The sequence below is a fragment of the Molossus molossus genome, unplaced genomic scaffold (genome assembly GCF_014108415.1).
Source record: "Molossus molossus isolate mMolMol1 unplaced genomic scaffold, mMolMol1.p scaffold_m16_p_12, whole genome shotgun sequence".
NCBI classification, from domain to species: Eukaryota; Metazoa; Chordata; class Mammalia; order Chiroptera; family Molossidae; genus Molossus; species Molossus molossus.
In genome coordinates this window covers 95,001,637-95,022,392 of record NW_023425347.1, presented here as the reverse complement: position 1 = coordinate 95,022,392, position 20,756 = coordinate 95,001,637, and the positions used below count along the sequence as shown (strand labels likewise).

General features: G+C 54.9%; 1 protein-coding gene across 1 annotated transcript in view; it reads left to right on the top strand.

Moving 5' to 3' along the window:
- FHAD1 (forkhead associated phosphopeptide binding domain 1) overlaps nt 1-20,756 on the top strand; it is a 111,217-nt gene that overhangs the window by 59,153 nt on the left and 31,308 nt on the right. The window contains exons 14-19 of the mRNA XM_036257259.1: nt 7,854-7,924; nt 9,461-9,613; nt 13,080-13,187; nt 13,402-13,509; nt 16,531-16,638; nt 19,794-19,901. Of these exons, the coding sequence (XP_036113152.1) occupies nt 7,854-7,924; nt 9,461-9,613; nt 13,080-13,187; nt 13,402-13,509; nt 16,531-16,638; nt 19,794-19,901 (656 nt within the window). The remainder of the gene's footprint in view (nt 1-7,853; nt 7,925-9,460; nt 9,614-13,079; nt 13,188-13,401; nt 13,510-16,530; nt 16,639-19,793; nt 19,902-20,756) is intronic.

The window sequence follows — 20,756 nt, the reverse complement described above, 5'->3', positions numbered from 1 at the left end:
TCCCTTCCTCTCTCCCTAAAACCAATAAAGAAAAAAAAAATTAGAAAAAAAATCACTCACAGTAAAACTTTAATGGTGATATCTGCTACAAAGGAAAGTCAGGGCTCTGGCCTGGTCAGGGAGGGCGGGCATCTGCAGGAGGCATAGGAGTTATTTGCCAAAGAGGGGAAGGAGGGAAGGGGACAGCAGCACTCTGCGTAAGGGAGCAGGGTGGGGGTGGGGTGCCTGGAAGATACAAGGGGCTGAATTTAGAAATGGGGTGGAGTGGGCAGGGCCTGTGAGGGTGGTCAGTAGGGGCCGTGTCACGTGGGGGCTTACAGGGCCCTGGAAAGGGGCTCTGCTTTCCCCCAAGAGCAGCAGGAAACCCCGGAAAGGTTTTAGTAAAGGGCTGATGGGAGGGGTTTGCACTTGGAGACAGTCGTGTTGGCCGTGAGTGGGAAATGCCCTGGAAGGCGGCCAGCAGGGAACACCAGCGAGGAGGCTGTCACGGGAGGTGACGGTGGCTAGCACTAGAGCACAGGGAGGGACGGAGAAAGAGAGAAGACTCTCGGGGCACTGGAGAGGTATATTAATAGGCCTCTTAAGAGGTATATTAATAGGGGCTGGATCTGGATGGAGGAAAGGTGACCGAGGAAAAGGGGTCTACAGACCTCCAGGTTTCTGACTGCGTGAAAGGGCAGATGTGGCTCCTACACTGAAATCCAGAGTGAGGAAAGCTGTATGAGGACCAGGTTTAAGGGTGAAGATGAGTGTGAGGTGCCTGAAAGACATCCAAGATGAGGTGCCAAGGACACAGCTGTCACCCTGGATGTCTAGTCTGCAAATAGATAGTAGTGATGTAAATGCAGAGAACCCAGAAAAACATGTGCCACACAGTGCAGGTGCTTAATACCTGTGGGATGAATGGATAGATGATGGATGATGGATGATGGATGGATGGATGGATGATGGATGGATGGATGATGGATGGATGGATGGATGGATGGATGGATGATGGATGGATGATGGATGGATGGATGGATGGATGGATGGATGATGGATGGATGGATGGATGATGGATGGATGGATGGATGGATGGATGGATGGATAGATGATGGATGGGTGGATGGATGGATGATGGATGGTTGATGGATGAATGGATGGATGGATGATGGGTGATGGATGATGGATGGATGGATAGATGGATGATGGGTGATGGATGATGGATGGATGGATAGATGGATAATGTATGTATGTATGTATGATGGATATTTGATGGATGGGTGGATAATTAAAGCCACATGTGTGAACGGTATCACTGAGCAAGAAATTACTGAGTGAGAAGGAAGAGCCTAGGGCCACACCCTGAGGAACTCCAACATTTTGAAGATCGCTGATACTCCTTCCAAATCGCTCTTCAGTGAGGCTGCATGAATTTGACATTTTTTACAGGAATGAGTAAGAATAGAAGAGTAATTTTTCAACTCTGGCACGTCTACATCCCCAGCCAGGATATCTCCAAAGTAATCCAGAAGGTGGTGTGAGTTTCTTCGCCAATTTTTAAAAAAGAAAAAGGAGAAAACAAGATTAACTTTTATGGAAGTGCCTGCCCCTCACATGTAGCATAGAGAAGAGGGGGCTGGTTTTCTCCCAACAACCCAGGGGTCCTCCAATCCCAGTTTTACTGATGTTGCAACCACGGCAGAGTCTCGAGAGTACATGAAATCAGGTGAAAAGTCACCACACTTCTGGATGTTCCTCAAGATTTGAACTAAAGTGGAAATGGACCCCAATTTCTGGTAATAGTGGGACCAAGCTCTGTGTGCCCTGTCCCCTCCCCACTCCCAAGACATTGTAGCCTATGTCTGTAAATCTGGTCCCGTGTTTCCATAAAGAAACGGGGATTGTAGAGCTAAGCTGTTGGGCCAGCAATTCCAGAAAGACTCGTTTTAGGCAGCATTTCTCAGACCCACCACCTTCACAGTCAGGAGACCTGAGCAATAGTAACCAGCTCTCTGCAGACCCCTTCTCTACTGATGTGCACTGTGGGTCTGTAAGGATGGGATAAAGAACGGTTTCCCCAAAATGTCTCCTTTCTTGATGCCCTTACCCCCAACTAACATCTCTCAGAATAATGCTGTATGGAAGACCTGTTGGGGAAACACAGACTGTGATTACAGCTACTTTGTTCTAAGAAGTCAGAGAAGAAGCATGAAGGGTAGTAACAGAAAGATCAATGAGTAGGTCCCATCCTTCATTCAGCAGGAGAGGAAGTTGATGGTAAAGGGCATTTATCTTTCAGTACAAGCAGTATTATGGCAAGGTCCCAAAAGACTAAAAAAAAATGAGAGGTGAGCTAGAATATTCCGTATATTCTCTATATTAAGTATGACTGTACCAAATTCCTAGCACAGAGCCATCTACACAGGATGACGATGACGATGATGATGATGGGCAAGACGGGGAAGAGGATAATGGTGATTGTGATGGTGATGGTGATGGTGATGGTGGTGATGGTGGTGATGGTGGTGATGACAATGATTAGATGGTGATGGTGATGAGGGTGAGGATGGTGTGGATGGTAACAATGGTGGTTATCATTCATGGCTGAGCACTTAGATTCTAAGCATTTTGCATAATTATCTCATTTCATCCTCACAGTAACTCTATGAGGCAGGTGCTATTGTCCTCATTTTGGAAATGAAGAAGCTGGCTCAAGAGCTGCTTTATGAGAATTCCACCCTGATAAGATGACTCAAGGCACTTTCCTTTACCGAGGCCGTCAGGGGGCGCCCGGCCATTCCTCACACCCACAAGCACGCGGAGAGCCTTCTCTGTGAGCTGGGCAGGGGCCTGCTTTCCTGGCTCCTCCTGGGTGTTCGCGCTGTGCTCGTCGTTTCGCGAGCGTTGATTACTTTCATCCTCCCACAACCCAACGAGCGAGGGACTAGTATTGCCTCTGTTTTGCAGATAAGGAAACTGAGTCTCCGTGACATCAAGAAACTGGCTCAAGGTCACTCAGCTGCGACACGATAGGGTCAGGACTCAAACTGAGGTTATTGCGATCCTCCTGTCTGTGTTTTTGCAGTGACCCCTCTCCCTCTGAGGGCCCAGTTCTAGGTGACAGGGCCTGTCATTAACTTGGGCAGAGACAAGCAGAGCGAAGTGTATCCGATGAACGCCACAGGCCATGCCCGGGGAAAGCCCCGTTGGCATTAGGGCAGAATGGCTCTGAGTCTGGGCTTTGGAGCGCAGCCAAGCTTTGAATCTCAACCACATAACTGCTAGTTGGGTGAGAAAGTCACTTGACTTCGCTGTGCCTCGGTTTGCCTGTTTGTAAAATGGGGATAAAGTCGCCCAGGGCTATAGTGAGGGTTGAACGATGTGATGAACACACAGGCCGCAGAGCCTGGGTCACAGACTTAACACATGGGCTCTGCCATCTCCATCAGCCTCAAACACTTGTTGGTTTAATGCGGCCTAAATGCGGGTGGCAACCAGATGGGACCTCGCACAGGCCATGCAGCCTGATCCACACACACCGAGGTGACTTCACTGCAAAGCCCGCCCCAGCCCCATTTGGCAGCAAGTGAGATTTTCTCAGCCCTGGCACTCAGCTGGGTTGAGCGCGAAGAACCTCCTTCCTAGAGGCCTGACAATGGGCGTGTGTCCCAGCTGCCAAGTGGCAAAGCCGGGGCTCAGTCCGGGTCCCTCTAATCTGCAAGCCCCTGCTCTTCACCAGCACCCTACGTGCCTTGTAGAGCATCGCCCGAAGGGGGCAAACATGCCTAGTACGGTGGGCTTGTAAATCCTGAAATACGCTCCCGGGAGCACTCAGGTCCGGCAGATGGGGAGGGAAGCTGTTTGCACTGTTGGGCGATGTCGTTAGGGGCCCAGAGTTCGGAGTTGCTGCTGAAGACCGGATTGGTCAGGGATTGGCTGTGTGGGCCGGCTGGGAAGATAGGAAACATCTAGGGAGGAACCGCGAGATGTTCCCCACGCCTCCCGCCTGGGTTCCCAGCTCGACTCGATAAGAGAAGAACGAACTCTGCGTTTTTCTCTGCCAGCGCAGCTTTTGTGTCTATTTCTGCAAGACTTGGTCACAAACAAGAGGCTTCCCTTGATGCAGACAATCACTCTTTCTCTGATGTCTGCGCGATGAAGTATTTTTAAGTGAAACAAAAAAGCAGGTTGTAATACAATATGCATAGTGTACTCCCCTTCGTCTTGTTTTTAAATGTCAGTGTCTGATCAAAAGAAAAATCTGGAGAAAAAGACCCAAGCCTGTATTATCCCAGCATCAGTCTTTCCACAACCATTTATTGCAGGCCCGCTGCGCGCCGGCCACTGACGGCGCAGCGGTGAGCACTTTCCACAGGCGGACTTCTGCTTGGACTTTTGTGATGGGCACATGGAACTTTTGTAACCAGAAACATAAGAAAGAATTGCTCCTTCTCCCAAACTGGAGAAATCTCGTTATGATTACTGTTCATCATGGAACTAGAAGCATAGGTACTCAGGCTCCCTTCCCTTCACATCCTTGGCTCCCTCCTGTCCCTAACCCTCCCTGGATCCTCCCCATGATTCGCTCCTTCCCCTGAGGTTCCTGGGTCACAGGCTGCAGCGAGCACAATCCCAGACCCATCCCAATTTGGCCACCGCAAATCCGAGCACTGGCCTGCTTCTTATAGCCCAAGCCGATGCCTCCGAGGCCTCTTAGCCCTGCAGCACCTCAGCCTCCTCCCAGTGCACCTCGTCCCGTGCACACGCCGCATGCGCCAACCCAGCCCTCTCCTCTGGTCTCTTTTAAAAGAGAAAGACGGACTGGGTCTGAATTCTGATCCTCCCGCTTACCAGACCTGTAGCCTAACCTTGCCGATCTCCTGTTGTCTCCCCTGTAAACACAAACACATGTCCTTGCTGAGTTGTTTTTAATGGCAAGGAAACCTGTGTAAGCTCCTGGCCCAGTGCCTGGCACACAGCAGGTGCTTAATACTGGATGGCTGTTATTTTATTGTCACTCTTCCATGATGGAGGTTCTCAGAACGTTCCACTGATGGAGATCAACACCCCAGGCGTGAGCGTGTTCAGCTCCCCTCCTTTCTCCCTCTGCACACACCTTTTCTCCGTTCCCTCCATCTCCCCCACCGCGTTCTCCTTTCCCGTGTGCCCCCCACCCCGCCCCGAGAACCGTGCACACGGTCCTGAATCATGACCTTGGCGCCTTCCACCTTTCTCTCTCTCGTTCCTCCTCTGCCATCAAACACGCACTTCGAGATGGGGATGCTTCACTGGAACCTCTGCTTCGCCAGCTCCCTTCTGCTACCCGCGCTCCGGTCTCACCGATGACCTTGAACGAGTGTGGGGCACCCTCTGTCTTCACTGCCCACCTCCTCCTTTGTCTTTGCCCCTGCCAAGCAACCGACATGGAGCCCGCACCACCAGCCGGCCCTCCACCCTTCCCCAGCCCGTGTTCCCTCTGGCCGCCCCAACATCTCCAAACCTCACACCAGGCCCTCCCGGTCCTGGCACCCCTGCCCCTCTCCCGATGCTCTTCACTTGTTCTCAGCAACCCCTTGCTCCGGTTTCTGTCCCTACCCGAGTGTCTCCTCCAGTGCCGCCCTGGGTCCTCCTCTCTCATCTCCTTTCTCACGGAGAAACGCTGCACTCTGGGGGCTTCAGCAGCCACTTCCATGCAGTGCCGGCCTCAGGGACATCTCCGCGTGTCTGGCTGCCAGGAGCAGGGGTGCAGGTGGTGCCACACAGAGGAGCCCCACAGATGGGGCCCCTGGCCGGGGCCGTGTCCCCAGGAGGAAGGGCGCTCTTTCCTGATTCGCATGAAGTCCCTGGCTGAGCCGGGCTGGTCTTGCCAACGGAGCGTGCCCAGCTCTCTGCCGACCACCTGTCCTCGGAGTCCCAGCACCTCAGATGCAATACGTCCGACACCGAGCTTGACCGTTCCTCCTCTGTCCCCAGCCCCCACTTCGCCCCAGCCTGTCTCCTCCTCTGTCTGACAATGGGGCCACCATTCTCCTTAAACAGGCTCTCCCTCCCTCCCTCTTTCTTCTTGTACCTGTCTCTCCCTCCCTGGTTCGGAACATCAGCACAGAAGTCCGGGATGCCCCTGGGCTCTAAGTCAAGTTGTCTGCCTCTAACTCAAAGGAGGGCGTTTCACTGCCGAGAGACACCTGGCAGTGTCCACAGACACTTTTTATCCCAACTGCGCTGGGCCTGCTCCTGGCACTTAGTGAGAAGCCAGAGAGGCACCAGCCACGCTGCACTGCCCGGGACAGCCCCACCCGAGGATTGTCCAGCCCACGCGTCAGCACTGCAGTTAGGAAACCCCGCTAGCTCCTCCCCCTGGAATGAGTCCAGTTATTTTTCGGGTGTCGGGGACGCTCTTCATCAAGCCGATTCACTGCTCCATCCGCAGCCGAAATAGCAGGGACTCAGACCGTGGAGTCACACCAACTTGAGCCCAAGTCCAGTGTCAGCCACTGGCCAGCGGCGTGGCATTCAGCAGCCTCAGTGTCTCGGAGCCCAGCTGCCTCACCTGTACAATGGGCGGTGATCAGACGGTACAGTGGGGCACCATGTTGATTGCCTAACCGCGGGCCGGGCACAGAGGACATGCTCAGTACATTTCAGCGGTGTCTACATCAAGTTTACACGTTTCAGGGTGCGGGTGCAGGCCTGCCACACAGTCCATCTGCCTTCTAGTCCATCTCCACCTTCAGCAACTCCACCTGCCATCACCTGCTCCAGCCCAGTTCAGCTCAGCACTCTCCGGGGACAGGGTCCGCGTCCCCCACACCCCACCTGCCTCCGTCCCCATGTGAATTTCCCATGGCCGCGATGACAAATGGCCATCAACTCCGTGGCTTAGCACGGCACATAACTGCCCCCTTATCGTTCTGGGGCCAGAAGTCCAACATTCGCTGCAGGGGCCCCAGGGAAGAGCTGCCGGAGCTCTCGTCTTCCCGCTCCTCGTCCGCGGGCCTCCCTCCCCGCATCTTCCATCCCTCCGCTTCTGCAACATCACCTCCTGCTCTGTCTAGGGACAGGTCTCCCTTTTCTAAAAATAATCGATTCCTTCACGTTTTAATATGTTCTTATTGACTTTTTTAGAGAGAGAGGAAGGAAGAGAAACATCGATGGAAGAGAGAAACATCGATAGCCTGCCTCCTGCACACCCCCTTGTTCTCCTTCTTAGAAGAACCCATGTGATTATACCAGGTCCACCCCGATGATCCCGGGCAGTCCCCTCATCTCGGGATCGTTAACTTCCTCGCATCTGCACAGTTCGTTCTGCCCCAGAAGATAACAGTCACAGGCCCCAGGGACCAGGGCCGGGGTGTCTTTGGGGCTGTCACTCAGCCCACCGCGTCCTTCATTCTGAAGTGTTCTCCCTTCCTGCTCGGAATTCCGCCCACACCCAGTGGCTCCTGGCCAGTGGCCTTCTCTACTCTGTCCCCTCTGGGACTCTCACCACAGCCCCCCACCCCCCACCCCCAGAGGCCACTGCCTGGAGGCAGCTCGTGTTCTCTCTCGGGCATGTAGACCTTATCTCTCAGGCAGAACCATCAGCTTGGCACCCCCTCTTCAGCTCGGGGTCTGCACACGGTGGGTAGTCAATAGGTGTTCTGTTGACGGCTTTTCATCTTTCACCCCAAAAAGAAATTTGGCTTTGAGCCCAACCCAGCTGATGGGCCAGGCTGGAAACACAGGTTCGGGCGGCGGCTCACGTTTTCTTGCTGGGGGGGTGGGGGGCTGCCCTCACCCACCTGCGGGCAAGCTCTGGTTAGACACTGTTTGGAAAGCCAGGGAGGTGAATGGAGTAGCTACTTACCTTCTTCTTGCTTCTGTTTTTTAAGGATTGTCTTTGTATCTGAAATATCTCCTGGAACATTATAAAAAAGTCACAAGCCAGACCCAGGAACTTCAGGTAATCTTTTAGCTTTCGGGAAGTTCACCTGGGCGTTTCAACCCTGATTCCCCCGTGAGCTGGCCAGCCGCACCCTCCAAGTGGTGACGTGGTCTCCACTTTCACAGGAAGAGATTCAGACAGGCTGGCCGAGATCGCCCAGGAGGCCCAAGAGGATGCCTGCTTCCCGCTACCAAACCCAGAAGGGCTTAAAAGCCTTCCGATCCTGAGAACTGTGTTTATTAAATGCAGTGGAAGAAGTGTAGCTGGCCAGTGTCCAGGCAGCAGAATTACCAAAAGTTACATAATGTCAACCCTCGCAAGGCACAGTGACCCCTAAGATTGTGTCAGCCTGGCTGCTATTGCCAAAATAATGCTGCGGAATGAACACGCACACAAGCTGATGGCATTCCACGGTCACTGTGCGCTGCCGGCGTCGGCCGCCAGGCAGGTCCTCGGATCTGAGATGGGTTTGCTCACGTGTCTGGGTACGGGCCTGCCTGCTCCACTGGAGCAGCTCTCCTCCGCTCAGTGTGTCTCCGGTCCTCCAGCGGCTGGCCCAGCATGCTCTCGTGGCGAGCAGGGGTGAGAGGGAAAGCAGGACCGGTCACAGAGTGCTTTGCCTTCATCCTCTGCGGTATGTCCGCCGCCTCCCACTGGCAAGTCACATGGCTGAGTTCAGTGTCACGGCACCGGATGGAGTTGAGCAATGAAAGTTACCTAGGAGGGTGGAGTGTTGGGACCACCGCTGTGGTCAACCACAGACCACCTAGTCCAGGGGTCAGCAAACTCTTTCTGTCAAGGGCCCGATGGTAAACATAGCTTTGCAGATGGCCTTGCAGGTCGTACAATCTCGGTCACACCTGTTCGACTCTGCTGCTGTAGAGCAAAAGAAGCCATAGAAAACACGTAAATAAATGAGCATGATGGGCATGGCCCTGTTCCAATAAAACTTTATTTACAAAAACAGATGGTAGACCAGATTTGGCCGGCAGACAGTAGTTCGTCAACCCTGATCTAGTCCAGCCTTCTTATCTTACAGACATGGACTTGAAGTTCAGAGGCTAGGCGACTGTTTCTACGTCACACAGCTAGTTGGTAGACAACCCAAGACAAAAGCTCAGGCCTTCTGACCCTAGCTCCCTGCTTTTCCTCTTACACTCAGCAAATACTATCTAATGATTCTGGTTACCACTGACTGTGCACCTACTATGTGCTTAAAGCGTTCCCTCATTACCTCCCTTAATCCGTAAAACTCTAAGGGGTAGATTCTATGATTGGCCTCATCTTCTAAATGAAGAAGCATCTAGAAAGAGCTAGAGCTAAGATTCTCTCTAGATTCAGAATCTGAGCACCTAACCACTGTACTTTATTGCTTTCCTACCAGTAACGAGGCTAAGCATAGGTTTTCCGTGTGTTTTCAGAAGGTTTCGCATAAACCTTTGTCCCTCCCCACAAAGGTAAACAACTTGTAAAAATAAATAAACGTGGAAAGGACTCCTGTCCTGAGTTAGCTGTGTCCCCCACCAGCTTTGGTGTTCCTTCCTCTAATTTCAGATCAAGATCAGCAGTTCTCAGGAGACTCAGAAGTCTTTGCTGCAAGAGGCGCTGCAGGAGCATCTGGCAGAGAAGGAGAAGCTGAACGAGGAGAGGCTGCAGCAAGAGGAGAAGCTGAGAACCAGAGTCAAGCAGCTGATAAACGAGAAGGCGGTAAGGTCCCCGTCGTTTTCTTTAGTACTGAAAACTGATGAGATGGCTTTTTTGATGAGAAATTAAGAGCATGCCGTTAGAAACATCTCAGCAACTCCTCGTCTGGTGTGCGGAACTAAATTATTTAAAGGAGTAAACATCGGAGGAGTTAACACGGAGCTCGGATTCTGAAACTCAGAGCAAAATCAACTGAAAAGGAAAGGTGGTTGAACTTCCCAGAACTGGAGCTCATGCGTTTACAGACTGCAGTAGGTTTCACCACTGGAGTGGACACTGCAGGTCCTGTGTGTAAGCGACAGACCGTTTCTAAGCGTATGCAAACCAGCTTGGCATCATTTCAGTCTGTCGCTTTCTCTGTATACATATGTATTTCCGTCTTTTCCTTTTCCTTCACACATGTCAGGGAAAACAAATGGCCCAAATTGCTACTCACTTTTCTAGAAACCAAGCCAATCAGAGGGTGCTTTACAGCGGTACCTCTCAAGCTTAAAGGTGCCTGAGGATTACATCTTATCAAAATGCAGATTCTGACTCAACAGGTCTGGGGTGGAGCCTGGGGTTCTGCATTTCTTTTTTCTTTTATAATTTGATTTTTTTAGAGAGAGAGAGAAGGGGGGAGCGAGAGAAAGAAACATTGATGTGAGAGCAGAACATCGATCAGCTGCCTCCTGCACGCCCCCCACTGGGGTTTGATCCCACAACCTGGGCACATGCCCTGACTGGGAATGGAACCGGCGACCTTTCGGTGCATGGGATGACACTCAACCACTGAGCCCCACTGGCCAGGGCGGATTCTGCATTTCCAACAAGCTCCCAGCTGATGCTGCGGCACAGGTCTGCAGACCACGTTCCAGCAGCAGAGTCTCAGGGGAGAGTTTTCCCAAAGTTGCCTGGTAAGAACCACCTGGACACTGGTTAAAAATACAGATTCTTGCCTGGCCAGTGTGGCTCAGTGGTTGAGCATCAACCCAGGCACCAAGAGGTCGCCAGTTCGATTCCTGGTCAGGGCAAATCCCCAGTGAGGGGCATGCAGGAGGCAGCCAATCGATGTTCTCTCTCATCGCTGTTTCTCTCTCTCTCTCTCCCTCATCCTTCCTCTCTCTCTAAAATCAATAAAGAAAAAATTTTTTTTTAAAATAGTAATGCTTTGCATCTCTCCACCACCCCCAGGTTCTGACCTAATTGGGGTGAGGGGTAACTCATGCACCAGGATTTGTAAGCACTCCGGGTGGTTCTGCCCCATCCTCCCCTCCTCCGACCCTCTCCAGAGAGCTGCACCGAACCTTCTCCAGGACTCCCTTCCTCCCCTAAGGAGGGCTGGACCTGCCACCTCCTCCTCCTTTCACCCGGCAGAGCCCAGTGACTCCCGCTCAGTCTGTTCTGTCACACACCCCCTCCCTCTACATCCCTCCACTGGTTTCGTTTTGTCCTCCAATTCACGCCCAGTCACCTCAAGAAATCTCTCCCCTCCTGTCTCTCCTTCTCTTTGCCTCCTTCCCCGCCTTTCTGCCTTTCCTGAAATTAAAGATTGAAAAGGGACAGCCATCTGACCAACGCCACATCCGATCGGCAGCCACGCCTGCACCGAGGGGCGGTGTTGAAGGGCAGTGACATTACAAAGAGCCAGGCGGCTCCACAGAGACCGGACACCAGAGCCGGGCACGCCCGCCACACCTCCGCGGAACCGTCCGCCGTTCCTCCTGCTCTCTGGTTCCCGTCGCCCTTTCCACACGTCCCATTTTATTTTTACTATTGGGTTGACTTGTTCCACTGTGGGTGCCTGGTATTTCAACGCCACCGTGTTGCACGGTGCCTTGGGCACCAGCCGGGGCCTCCCAGATGCCCACTTACAACATCGATCCTGACAGAGACAGGTTTCGAAGGCAGGCTTCAAACCCCTTTGATTTTATTTTTTTATCCTCATTACCCGAGGACATTTTTGCATTTATCTTCAGATAGAGCAGGAGGGAGAGAGGAAGGAAGAGAGTAATTGGAACATCGATGCGAGAGAGACACATTGAGTGGCTGCCACCCACACGACCCCAACCGGGGCCGGGAACAAACTGCAACCGAGGTACGTGCCCTTAGCAGGAACCGAACCCGGGACTCTCCAGACCGCAGGCCGACGCTCCAACCGCTGAGCCAAACCGGCCAGGGCAAAACCCTTTAAATACAACCAATCTCAGCACACACCACCCTCTGCAGAGGGGGAAGCAGCCAGGTGCCCACCCGATAGACATGACCCTACTCACGTTCACTATTATCCCATCAAGGGTCATCACTCCCAGAAACTTAATGTTGATCAGCTTGACCCCAGGGACTCATCTAAAAGTGTTGTCCCAGACTTTAGCACTAGATGCCCCAAGTTTTACAAATATGGTTTTATTGATTTTAGCGAAGGAGAGAGAGAAACACTAATCAGCTGCCTCCTGAACACCCACTCATGAGGATCCAGCCCGCAACCTGGGCATGTGCCCCAACTGGGACTCGAACCAGTGACCTCTGGGTGCACAGGATGACACTCAGTCCACTGAACCACACCGGCCGGGCATAGTTCCCCAATTTTAAATGAACCTTTTTCGTACCATATGACACTTTCACCGCCACCTTCTCTGAAAGCACGTGTATGAAAATTCATTGATTAAGCTTCTCATGAATCCTGGCTTGTTTGAAGACTGTGTTTCAATGGTAAGGAATTTTAGGTTCCTTTACCGAGCTACCATTCTTTGGTGTTATCATCTGTTCACAGCGTTCACCTGATTTCTGCCCACGCTAATGGTTTAGATCGGGGTCGGCAACCTTTTCCACGAAGAGCCAGATTGGATATATTTTCAGTTTTGCAGGCCATGCCGTCTCTGTGGCGACTGCTCAGTTCTGTTGTTGTACGGGGAAGGCAGTCACAGGCAAGCCACAAACAATGAGCATGGAGGTGTTCCAATAAAACTTTATTTACAAAAAGCAGTCCGAGGGCCAGATTTGGCTCCTAGGCCATAGTCTACTGACCCGTGGTTCAGAACACAGGCTCTAGGGTCAAACGAGCCAGGGTTTGAATCCCTGCTCGTGTTATTTACTAGTAAATCAGGCAGATTCCTTCATCTCTCTCTCTCTCTCTTTTCCTCCTCTGCAAAGTAGAGATGACAGGAGAAACGATGAGCCTCTGCAATGAATGGTGGTCGTGTGCCCAGCATTTCATGTTTGTCGTCTCATCTGCTGCTCACACCAACCCCATGCAGGAAGCACTGTTGCTATCCCCACTGTACAGAGAGGGAAACTGAGGCTTCTGCAGCTTCTCACTTGCCCAGCGCCACACACCCAGGCAGGATGGCCCGAGGCTCTCGCCCGAGCCTGCCGGTTAGCGCCCCAGCCTCTGTGACCTGTGAAGTGCTAACAAAGGCGGAGCCTGGCACAGGGTCCAGATCCCTGCCATGGTAACCATGCCCATTAAACAACAGTCATTGACTTTCAGGCTTTGGAGGAGAGAATTACTCAAGAGAAAAACAGAGCCAGAGAAGCTTTGGAGGAAGAACAGAGGAGAGTCCAGGAGCTGGAGAAGCGCTTAGCCCACCAGAAGAAGGTGCGCAGCTCGGGGAGCCAGTCGGTCTGAAGGCCTAGCAGGGGCTGACCTGGGCTTCGGCCGGGCCTGCCCCCTCCAGTCCCGGGCCCTGGGCCGCCACCGCCTCCCGTGCGGTTGTTGTGAGCTGTGACGGGCTGACCGAGGCAGTGCCTGGCACGGAGTCCAGGCTCCTGCCATGGTAACTGGCTATTAAGCAACGGCCATCGGCTTCCAGGCGCTGGAGGAGAGCTTTGTTCAAGAGAAACGCAGAGTGAAGGAGGCACTAGAGGAAGAGCAGAGGAGAGTGCGTGAGCTGGAGAATCGCTTGACCTGCCAGAAGGAGGTACGCAGCCGGGGGAGGGGTCAGCTGGAGCCCTGAGCGGCTGGAGGGTTGTGGAAGTGAGTTCAGATCCCCGTGGTGGTGGTAGAGCATGGCGGAGCTTGTTGTCCCTGGGAGGGCTCAGCTCCTTTGGGAAGACGCCTGGGGGACTCGAGGAGAGAACCCCAGAGTTGTAGCCTTGACAACCAGCATACAATAGTCCTAGGCAGGGCTCGGGAGAGGAGTTGCGACTGTTGACATGGGTGTGTTCTGTGTGAAGATTGCACCCCAAAGCACAGACGTGCAGAAGTTTCGGAGCTCTGGGGCTTCAGGGCTGAACCCTCTAACAGCATCCTGAAGTCATCCGGCCTCCAGCCCACCACCAGGGGACTTTCCACAGCCCATCCCAGGGTTGCTGCCTCGGGCTGGCAGGAAATTCTTCCTGTGGGCAGAGTTGAGTCGCTCTTTCTCCCAGAGGGGTAGCAGCCCTCTGCCTCCCCACTGCGCTCTTCCAGGACCTGTCTACGTCCTCATCCACACAGTGATCTTTGAGATGCTGGGAACGAGAGGCCGCTGCTCCCCTCCAGACCCAATGCCCTTGTTTCTGGCCTCGGCCCCTCCTCTGACCTGCCCTCAGCTTGGCAGCTCCTTGGCAGAAAGGGCCCATGGACATGTTATGTTTGGCCCTAGAGTGTTTTATTTCGAATTCATAAAATTCACTTAAAAATCCAGATTTCCATCCTCTCTCAAAAAGCCCCAAAATCTGGCTTTCGTGTCCACTTGGTGCACATGAAATGAGTGAACCGAGCCGCAGTGGCATGGCCCTGTCCTCGCCCTCCCTGTGACTCCGCTACAGCCCACTTCACTTTGGTATCTACCGGGGTTCTATAGGCATCTGAGTCTACAACCCTCCATCTAATTCCTTCCTCAAGTGTGGAAGCCAGGACCGTGGCCTGGGGCAGCACTCTCCCCTCCCTTGTTGAAGACGTTATACTTCTATTGATGTGCCCACATAGCTCTCAGGAACGCTCCATTACAATGCTGACTCACATGCCCTGTGATCACCCCCAGATCCCTGAGTCTCTCCCGCAAAGTGCTTCCATTAGCTTTCAGTCCCGAGGCAGCACAGAGCCGTGAGGAGAGCAGGCCGTGCAGCCCGGTGAGACCCAGGTCCAAATCCTTCCTGGGCTGCTGACAGCCACAGCCGGTTTCTCCACATGCACCTTCGAGAAAGGGTGGCTGTGAGGACGAGAGAAGGTTCCAGAAAGAGTTTGACCCAAAGCATCGCTCCGTAAGGCGCAGCTGTTATTGTCATTACCGTTACTTCTACCCACCCTCGCTCTCGGGGCGAGATCCCTGCCCGCCCACCACTGAGGGAGAACGAAGGAGGCGGCCGGGCAGGGAGGTGTCGCCGTGCTGGGGTCTCACGTGGGGTCTGCGTGCAGCTCGTTCCCACAGTCTCTGTAAACAGTGTCACTGAGGCCTGGCCCTGAGTTACTTCTCCAGGGTGGTGAGGAGGAGGAGGGTCTCACAGGGACTCACCGGGGCCAAAGGCCATGCAGGGGTCAACAGCTCCAGGCTGGGGACGGCCCTTGAATTTAGAGATTTCAAGGTCACAGGGGACTTCAGAAGAGAGATTTAGGGAACGCTTGCAGGGGGACACCCTCGTTGCAGGGGGGAGCGGTGGCCGGGTCACCCCGGGCCTAGGGAATGTCAGCCCGCTTCTCCCGGCAGAACCTCTCCGGTGTCCTGATGGGAATCAGAGAGAAAAGTCCCAGGCAATCATCCATCAGCCTCAAACGGTTCTTCGATTTTTCTTTTCATTACGTTTCCGCCACACGCTCAGTCAGATCTTTAAGGACAGAGATCATAACGTGGGTTTGGAGGTAACATTACAGGTTAATTCCCGTCACCGTCCCAAGTGGCCGAGGGGACAGGCCCTGTGTGTGAGGCGTGCAGGGGGCCACAGAAGGGAGGTCCCCAGTGTGGGCCTGAGACAGATGTGCCCGAGCCAACCTGAGTCCCTAGAAAGTGCCCGACAGTCCCCTGCACACATTTCAGGAAAACGTCTTTCTCCGACACCCGCCTCCGACACTCCAGCTAAGTGTGACTCTCCCCGAGGTGACTGCTCCTCGGCTCGGCTCGGGGCTCCTATTGGGACAGCGGGATTTGGGGTTTCTCGTGCGACTTTTCACTGCTAAATGTGTAGTACTTCTGCCATGTTATGGAGTAAGTGCTTTATTCTGGCTAATCCAGGACCACAACCACCGGCAGTGATGGAAGCCATGTGCCCAGTTCCAGACGTCTGACAGTCAAGCTGGGGTTCAAACACACCCCCTTTGAGAGTTGAGGTGCTCCTTCCTGCAGCGACCATTTCCATCCCTCGGGAATGAGCATTAGGCCATTGAACGGAATAGCCCGTCCGCCGACCACTTCCTAAATAAAATGTCTTGAGAGTGGGACCCCATTCCGTCCCTGTCGGGCTCCCCTGGCGAGGTCCACCCCCACCCCTGCTAGAAGTCGGCGTGCTGTGGCCCCTTAATTCAGTGCACTGCCCTCCTCCGGAAACCTGATGCTCCTGAAGAGATTTCCTTCAATAATGGGGATTATATTATTAATGAGATTCTGCTTCTTATCAGGGAGGCTGCCTGGCGCAGAGCTGGGAGCTCAGACTCCGAAATAAGACAGGCCCGGCTCCCTCTGCCCACCTGCTGCCTACCGAGGGCCTCTGTGGCGGGCAGCGTGCCTGCCTCCGCACGGGGTTCAGATCCCCGCTCACCACCAATAAACTGCCTGACCCCGGGCTTCGCACCGACTTTCTGTTCCTCAGTTTCCTCATCTATAAAATGGGGCCACTAACTCCTCTGATAGGGTTGCCGTGAGACTGAACTGTGTGTGAGGTGCCGGCTGTGGGCCCTGGCGTGTGAGCCCCCCCCCCCCCCCCCCCGCCCAGCAGGCTAGCGCTGTTGGTGTTCGTCGTGTCGTCAGAATGAGCGTGTCCCCCTGAAAGTGCTGGCAACCAAAAGCCTGGTGGTCAATTTTCAGGTTTTGGAGAGCAACGTGAGCCACGAGAAAAGAAAAGCAAAGGAGGCCATAGAGACAGAAAAGAGGCGAGTTCAAGACCTGGAGAACCACTTAACGCAGCAGAAGGAGGTATGAGGAGCCGACGGAGAGAGGCCGAGGGCCGTGGCTGCCGGGGCCCCGGAGAGGGCGCTCCGAGTCCGAAGCCACGCGTGAGGCGTGTCTGCGCCCTGCTAGCGCGTGGTGGTCAAGTGGGCAGGCACGGGCAGTGCCAGTCAAGGCGGCCCGTCCGCCTCGCACAACTCAGTAGCTATATGACCTGGGGCAGATCACTCCCCCTCCCGTGCCTCAGTTTCCTCGTCGGTAAAATGGGAGCGGTAACTGACCCTGCCTCACAGGTCCCATGAGCTAATAGATACAAAGCCCTTGGAACTGCGTGTCGCACACTGAGGGTGAGCACCTAGGAAGAGAGGACCTCCAGGGGGTGACCCGGCTGGAGTCTGGGTCCGTCCCCCAGCCAGCGTCCTCCTCCTCATCGCTGGAAGGTATTTGTGCCGCAGTCCAGCACGGTCTGGAGGAAACGCTCCCTCTGGCCCCGGCCTCCTGGTTTCGTGAGACCAGCAAGCAGAGCACCCGCCTCCCAGTCGAGAGACAGACACGCAGTCAGGCGGAGGAGAGAGGAACATAGTGAACGCACACGGTGGTCACAGCCAGGGACCAGGGCCGGTGCCTTCTGAGGGTGGGTGGGAAGGAGAGGGGGAGATGAGGGGTGCTGACTGAGCGCCAGGCCCAGGGGAGCTGGAGGCAGCCACACCCGGCCTCCCCCACCAGCCTGGGGTGGGCCCCGAGCCGCCACAAAAGGCAAGCACAAGACACAAGACAGGCCTGCCGGGCCTCCCTGGGCGCCCACTCCAGGGTGGAAGGACAGACCACCACCGAACAGATGTACAGGATGACTCCACAGCGTGAGCAGGGAGGGCCCCTCTGAGGGGGTGACCTCAGAGTGAGTCTGGAGGGGGTACCTGGGGGAAGAGAATGTCACTAGACGAAGTGGCCGAGTGCAAAGAACAGGGGTTAGGGGGCAGGGACGAGGGCGTAAGGAACGGAATTAGAGCCGGAACAAGGTAGAAGCCGGGTTCGGGCAGGGGACAGAAGGAGGGAGACACAGAGGGTGCCAGGCGAGGCCCAGCAGGAGAGCCTGGGGGGCTAAAAGCTCCGTTGTGGGTCAAATCCCAGCCCTGCCCTGACATGCTGCATGGCCCTGGGCAAGCCCATACCCTCTCTGTGCCCTCCTCTGTAATCGGTGTCGTGACAGGGACCCCCTAGAGGAGCGGTCCTCCACTGTGAGGAGTCAGCCAATGCATTCATTGTGAAGCACCTGCCCAGGTGAGGTCAGAGCCCCGGCGGGGCAGGGAGGATGCTGTGCCCAGCAGGGTGGGGGAGCGGGGGACAGTCAAGCAAAGACCTTGGCCGTGGGCCTGTGCCAGTCAATGCAGGGAAGTGAGGTCAGAGTGCAGGTGGGTGAGGGAGCCCACACAGAGCCAGCCTCCTTAACCGGTGGGCCCTAAACTCTGGTCGGCTGTCCCCTGAGCATCCCTGTACAGCTGGGCCAGGAGGGGGGTCTCGAAGCTCAGGCTCCTGCTGGGCAGTGTAGCAAGCTCTGTGCCAGCCTACGAGTGTCCCCTGCCTCCAGGCGGGGTGGGGTTTGAATCAGGGCAGGGCAGGCAGGGTCCAGAGGCCAGTGTCCGAGGGGTGAGGGCAGGCGCTGGCGTCCCAGCTTGCACCACCCTGGTGTGTGACCTTGGCACATTACCTGTCTTCTTCTTGACTCCCTTGCAGCCTCGATGTCCTCACCTGTAAAATGGGGACAACTGAGCAGATGCTGTCTGGGGGCTGCAGATTACAGGCACCAGTACAGTCCGTGCTCAGTGCCAGGCACGCACGGCAAGCACTTAGAGGGTGCTCGGTGTCAGCGGTACTGTTGTCATTTGTAATATGCCAAGCAGCAGGCGATAGAAGGGATGCGCCCTCCCCACACGGACTGTCACAGCAGACAGAACTTGCACCGGCGGGGGGGCTGGACCTTCTTTTTTTAATCCTCACTTGAGGATTAAATCCTCACCTTCCATCTATCTTCAGATAGAGTGGGAAGGAGAGAGAGACAGAGACAGAGACAGAGACATGGATGTGAGAGAGACGTATTGATTGGCTGCCTCCCGCACAGGACTGAACTGCATCTGAGGTACGTGCCCCTTGACCAGAATTGAACCCGTGACTCTGGTCCGCGGGCCAATGCTCTAACCCCTGAGCCAAACCGGCCAGGGCGGGGTGGACCTTCTTAAGCAGACTTGACTGTAGGAAAATACCAAGCCCAGCAGGGAGGTGAGTCAGAGCCCAGGTGGCCTGTGAGCAGAGCCGACTGGTGACAGAGGCCTTTGACCCTGCTGGAGCCGCGGGGCTGGGGAAGGTTGTCTTTTCCCGGGGCCACGCGGCCCTGAAGTCTCGTCCCACCCCCAGCATGGCATTCCCTGTAACAATTTCCGGCAGTTTTTCATTTTGCCAAACAATGCATGTTCACTAAAGAAAATTTAGAAGATACAGACTCGTGAAAAGAAGAATATGTAGGTTGCCATAACCCCAGCTCCCCCAAAACAACCATATTTACACCTTGGTGCATATCTCTCCACGCCGTCTGTCTGTGCACGTACGCATATAGTTTATATACACATGGGGCATGACTGCAGGAACTCCCACAGCTGGGAGTGGACTTTCCCAGCCCCACCCGCTGTGGACCTCCTGGGGCTTGTGAGGCTGAGGCTGGACTCCCCCCCCCCCCCCGCCCCCCGCACCGGACCTATGCGGGGTGTATGTTCTCAGTTCCAAACTGTCCTGGACATCAGTTTTTGGACCCAAGCCCTATAGGCTGGGTAGAGACCACCAGTGTCCTTTGAAGCCACAGACATCAGGCCTGCTGGGACAGGGGTGATCCGTCCCCCCCCCAACCCCCTCCACCCGCTGGCTCTGTGTCTCATGCACCACCTCCTAAGAAGGCCCACGTGGGTGCCGACACCTGCCAGTTTACCCAGTGGCTCAGCGCCAAAGCTGAACCCTTCCTGAACCCCGAGCCCCCAGGTCCTGAATGACGCCCGGTCCTCACCTCTCTCCCCAGTGGGCACGCTGGTCCCTGGGCACGTGCTCCGGACCCCGACTCACTGCTTGCAGCAATGACCCAACCGTTTCCCTCTCTCCCTCGTGCGCACCCTCAACCCACGCGCCCCGGCTTCCAGATCTCCGAGAGCAGCATCGCCCATGAGAAACAGAAAGCGAAGGAGGCCATCGAGAAGGAGAGGAGAAGAGCGCAGGACCTGGAGAACCGCCTCACCCAGCAGCAAGAGGTACGAGCCCCGGGAACGCCCGCGGAGCCGCCGGGGAAGCCTGGGCTCGGGCGGCAGCCGTCTGGGCTCTGCCTCTGCGGCTCTCTGGCTGTGGGACATTAGGCCAGTCGCTCGCCATCTCTGTGCCTGGGTTTCCCCACTTATGAAATACAGACGATATCAAAAGATCAGCCTCACTGAGCTGTGAGCTCGATCGCTCGTGTACACACGAAGCCCCTGGAACAGGACCTGGCGCTCTGCGAAAGCTGCGCGTGTTGGCTGCTGCTATCATCATCGTTATTCTTATTGTTAGCTCGCAGAGGGGCAGAATCCAGACCAGGGCCATCTGATTATGATTCCAGAGCCCTCCATCGGCACCGCTCCTCTGTCTGATCCTCGAGCTCTGTGGGCTCGGCTGCCGGGGAGGTCGGGTGGGGGGGCTGAACTTGTGCTCACCTTGGCGTCATTTCTCCACCGGAACTTGTGATTGTCACCTTCATATCAAACCACATTTCTGATGATTACTGGGAGTAGCAGATGCAGTAGGGGTAGAAGTTGGCACCTGATCCTGCCTCGGGCACCTCTACACTGTAGGACGTAGATCACTCCTCCTGGGTCCCAACAGTAGAAGGGACACACACACACACACACACACACACACAATGGCCAACTTCTCAATAGTTGAAACAGTCCTGGCCGGTTTGGCTCAGTGGTTGGATTGTTGGCCCACAGAGAGAAGAGTTGTGGGTTCAATTCTGGTCAGGGGCACATACCTGAGTTGCGGTTCAGTCCCCAGCCTCGGTTGGGGTCATGCGGGAGGTGGCCAATCGATGTGTCTCTCTTGCATCGATGTTTCTCTCCCCCCGCCCCCCCACC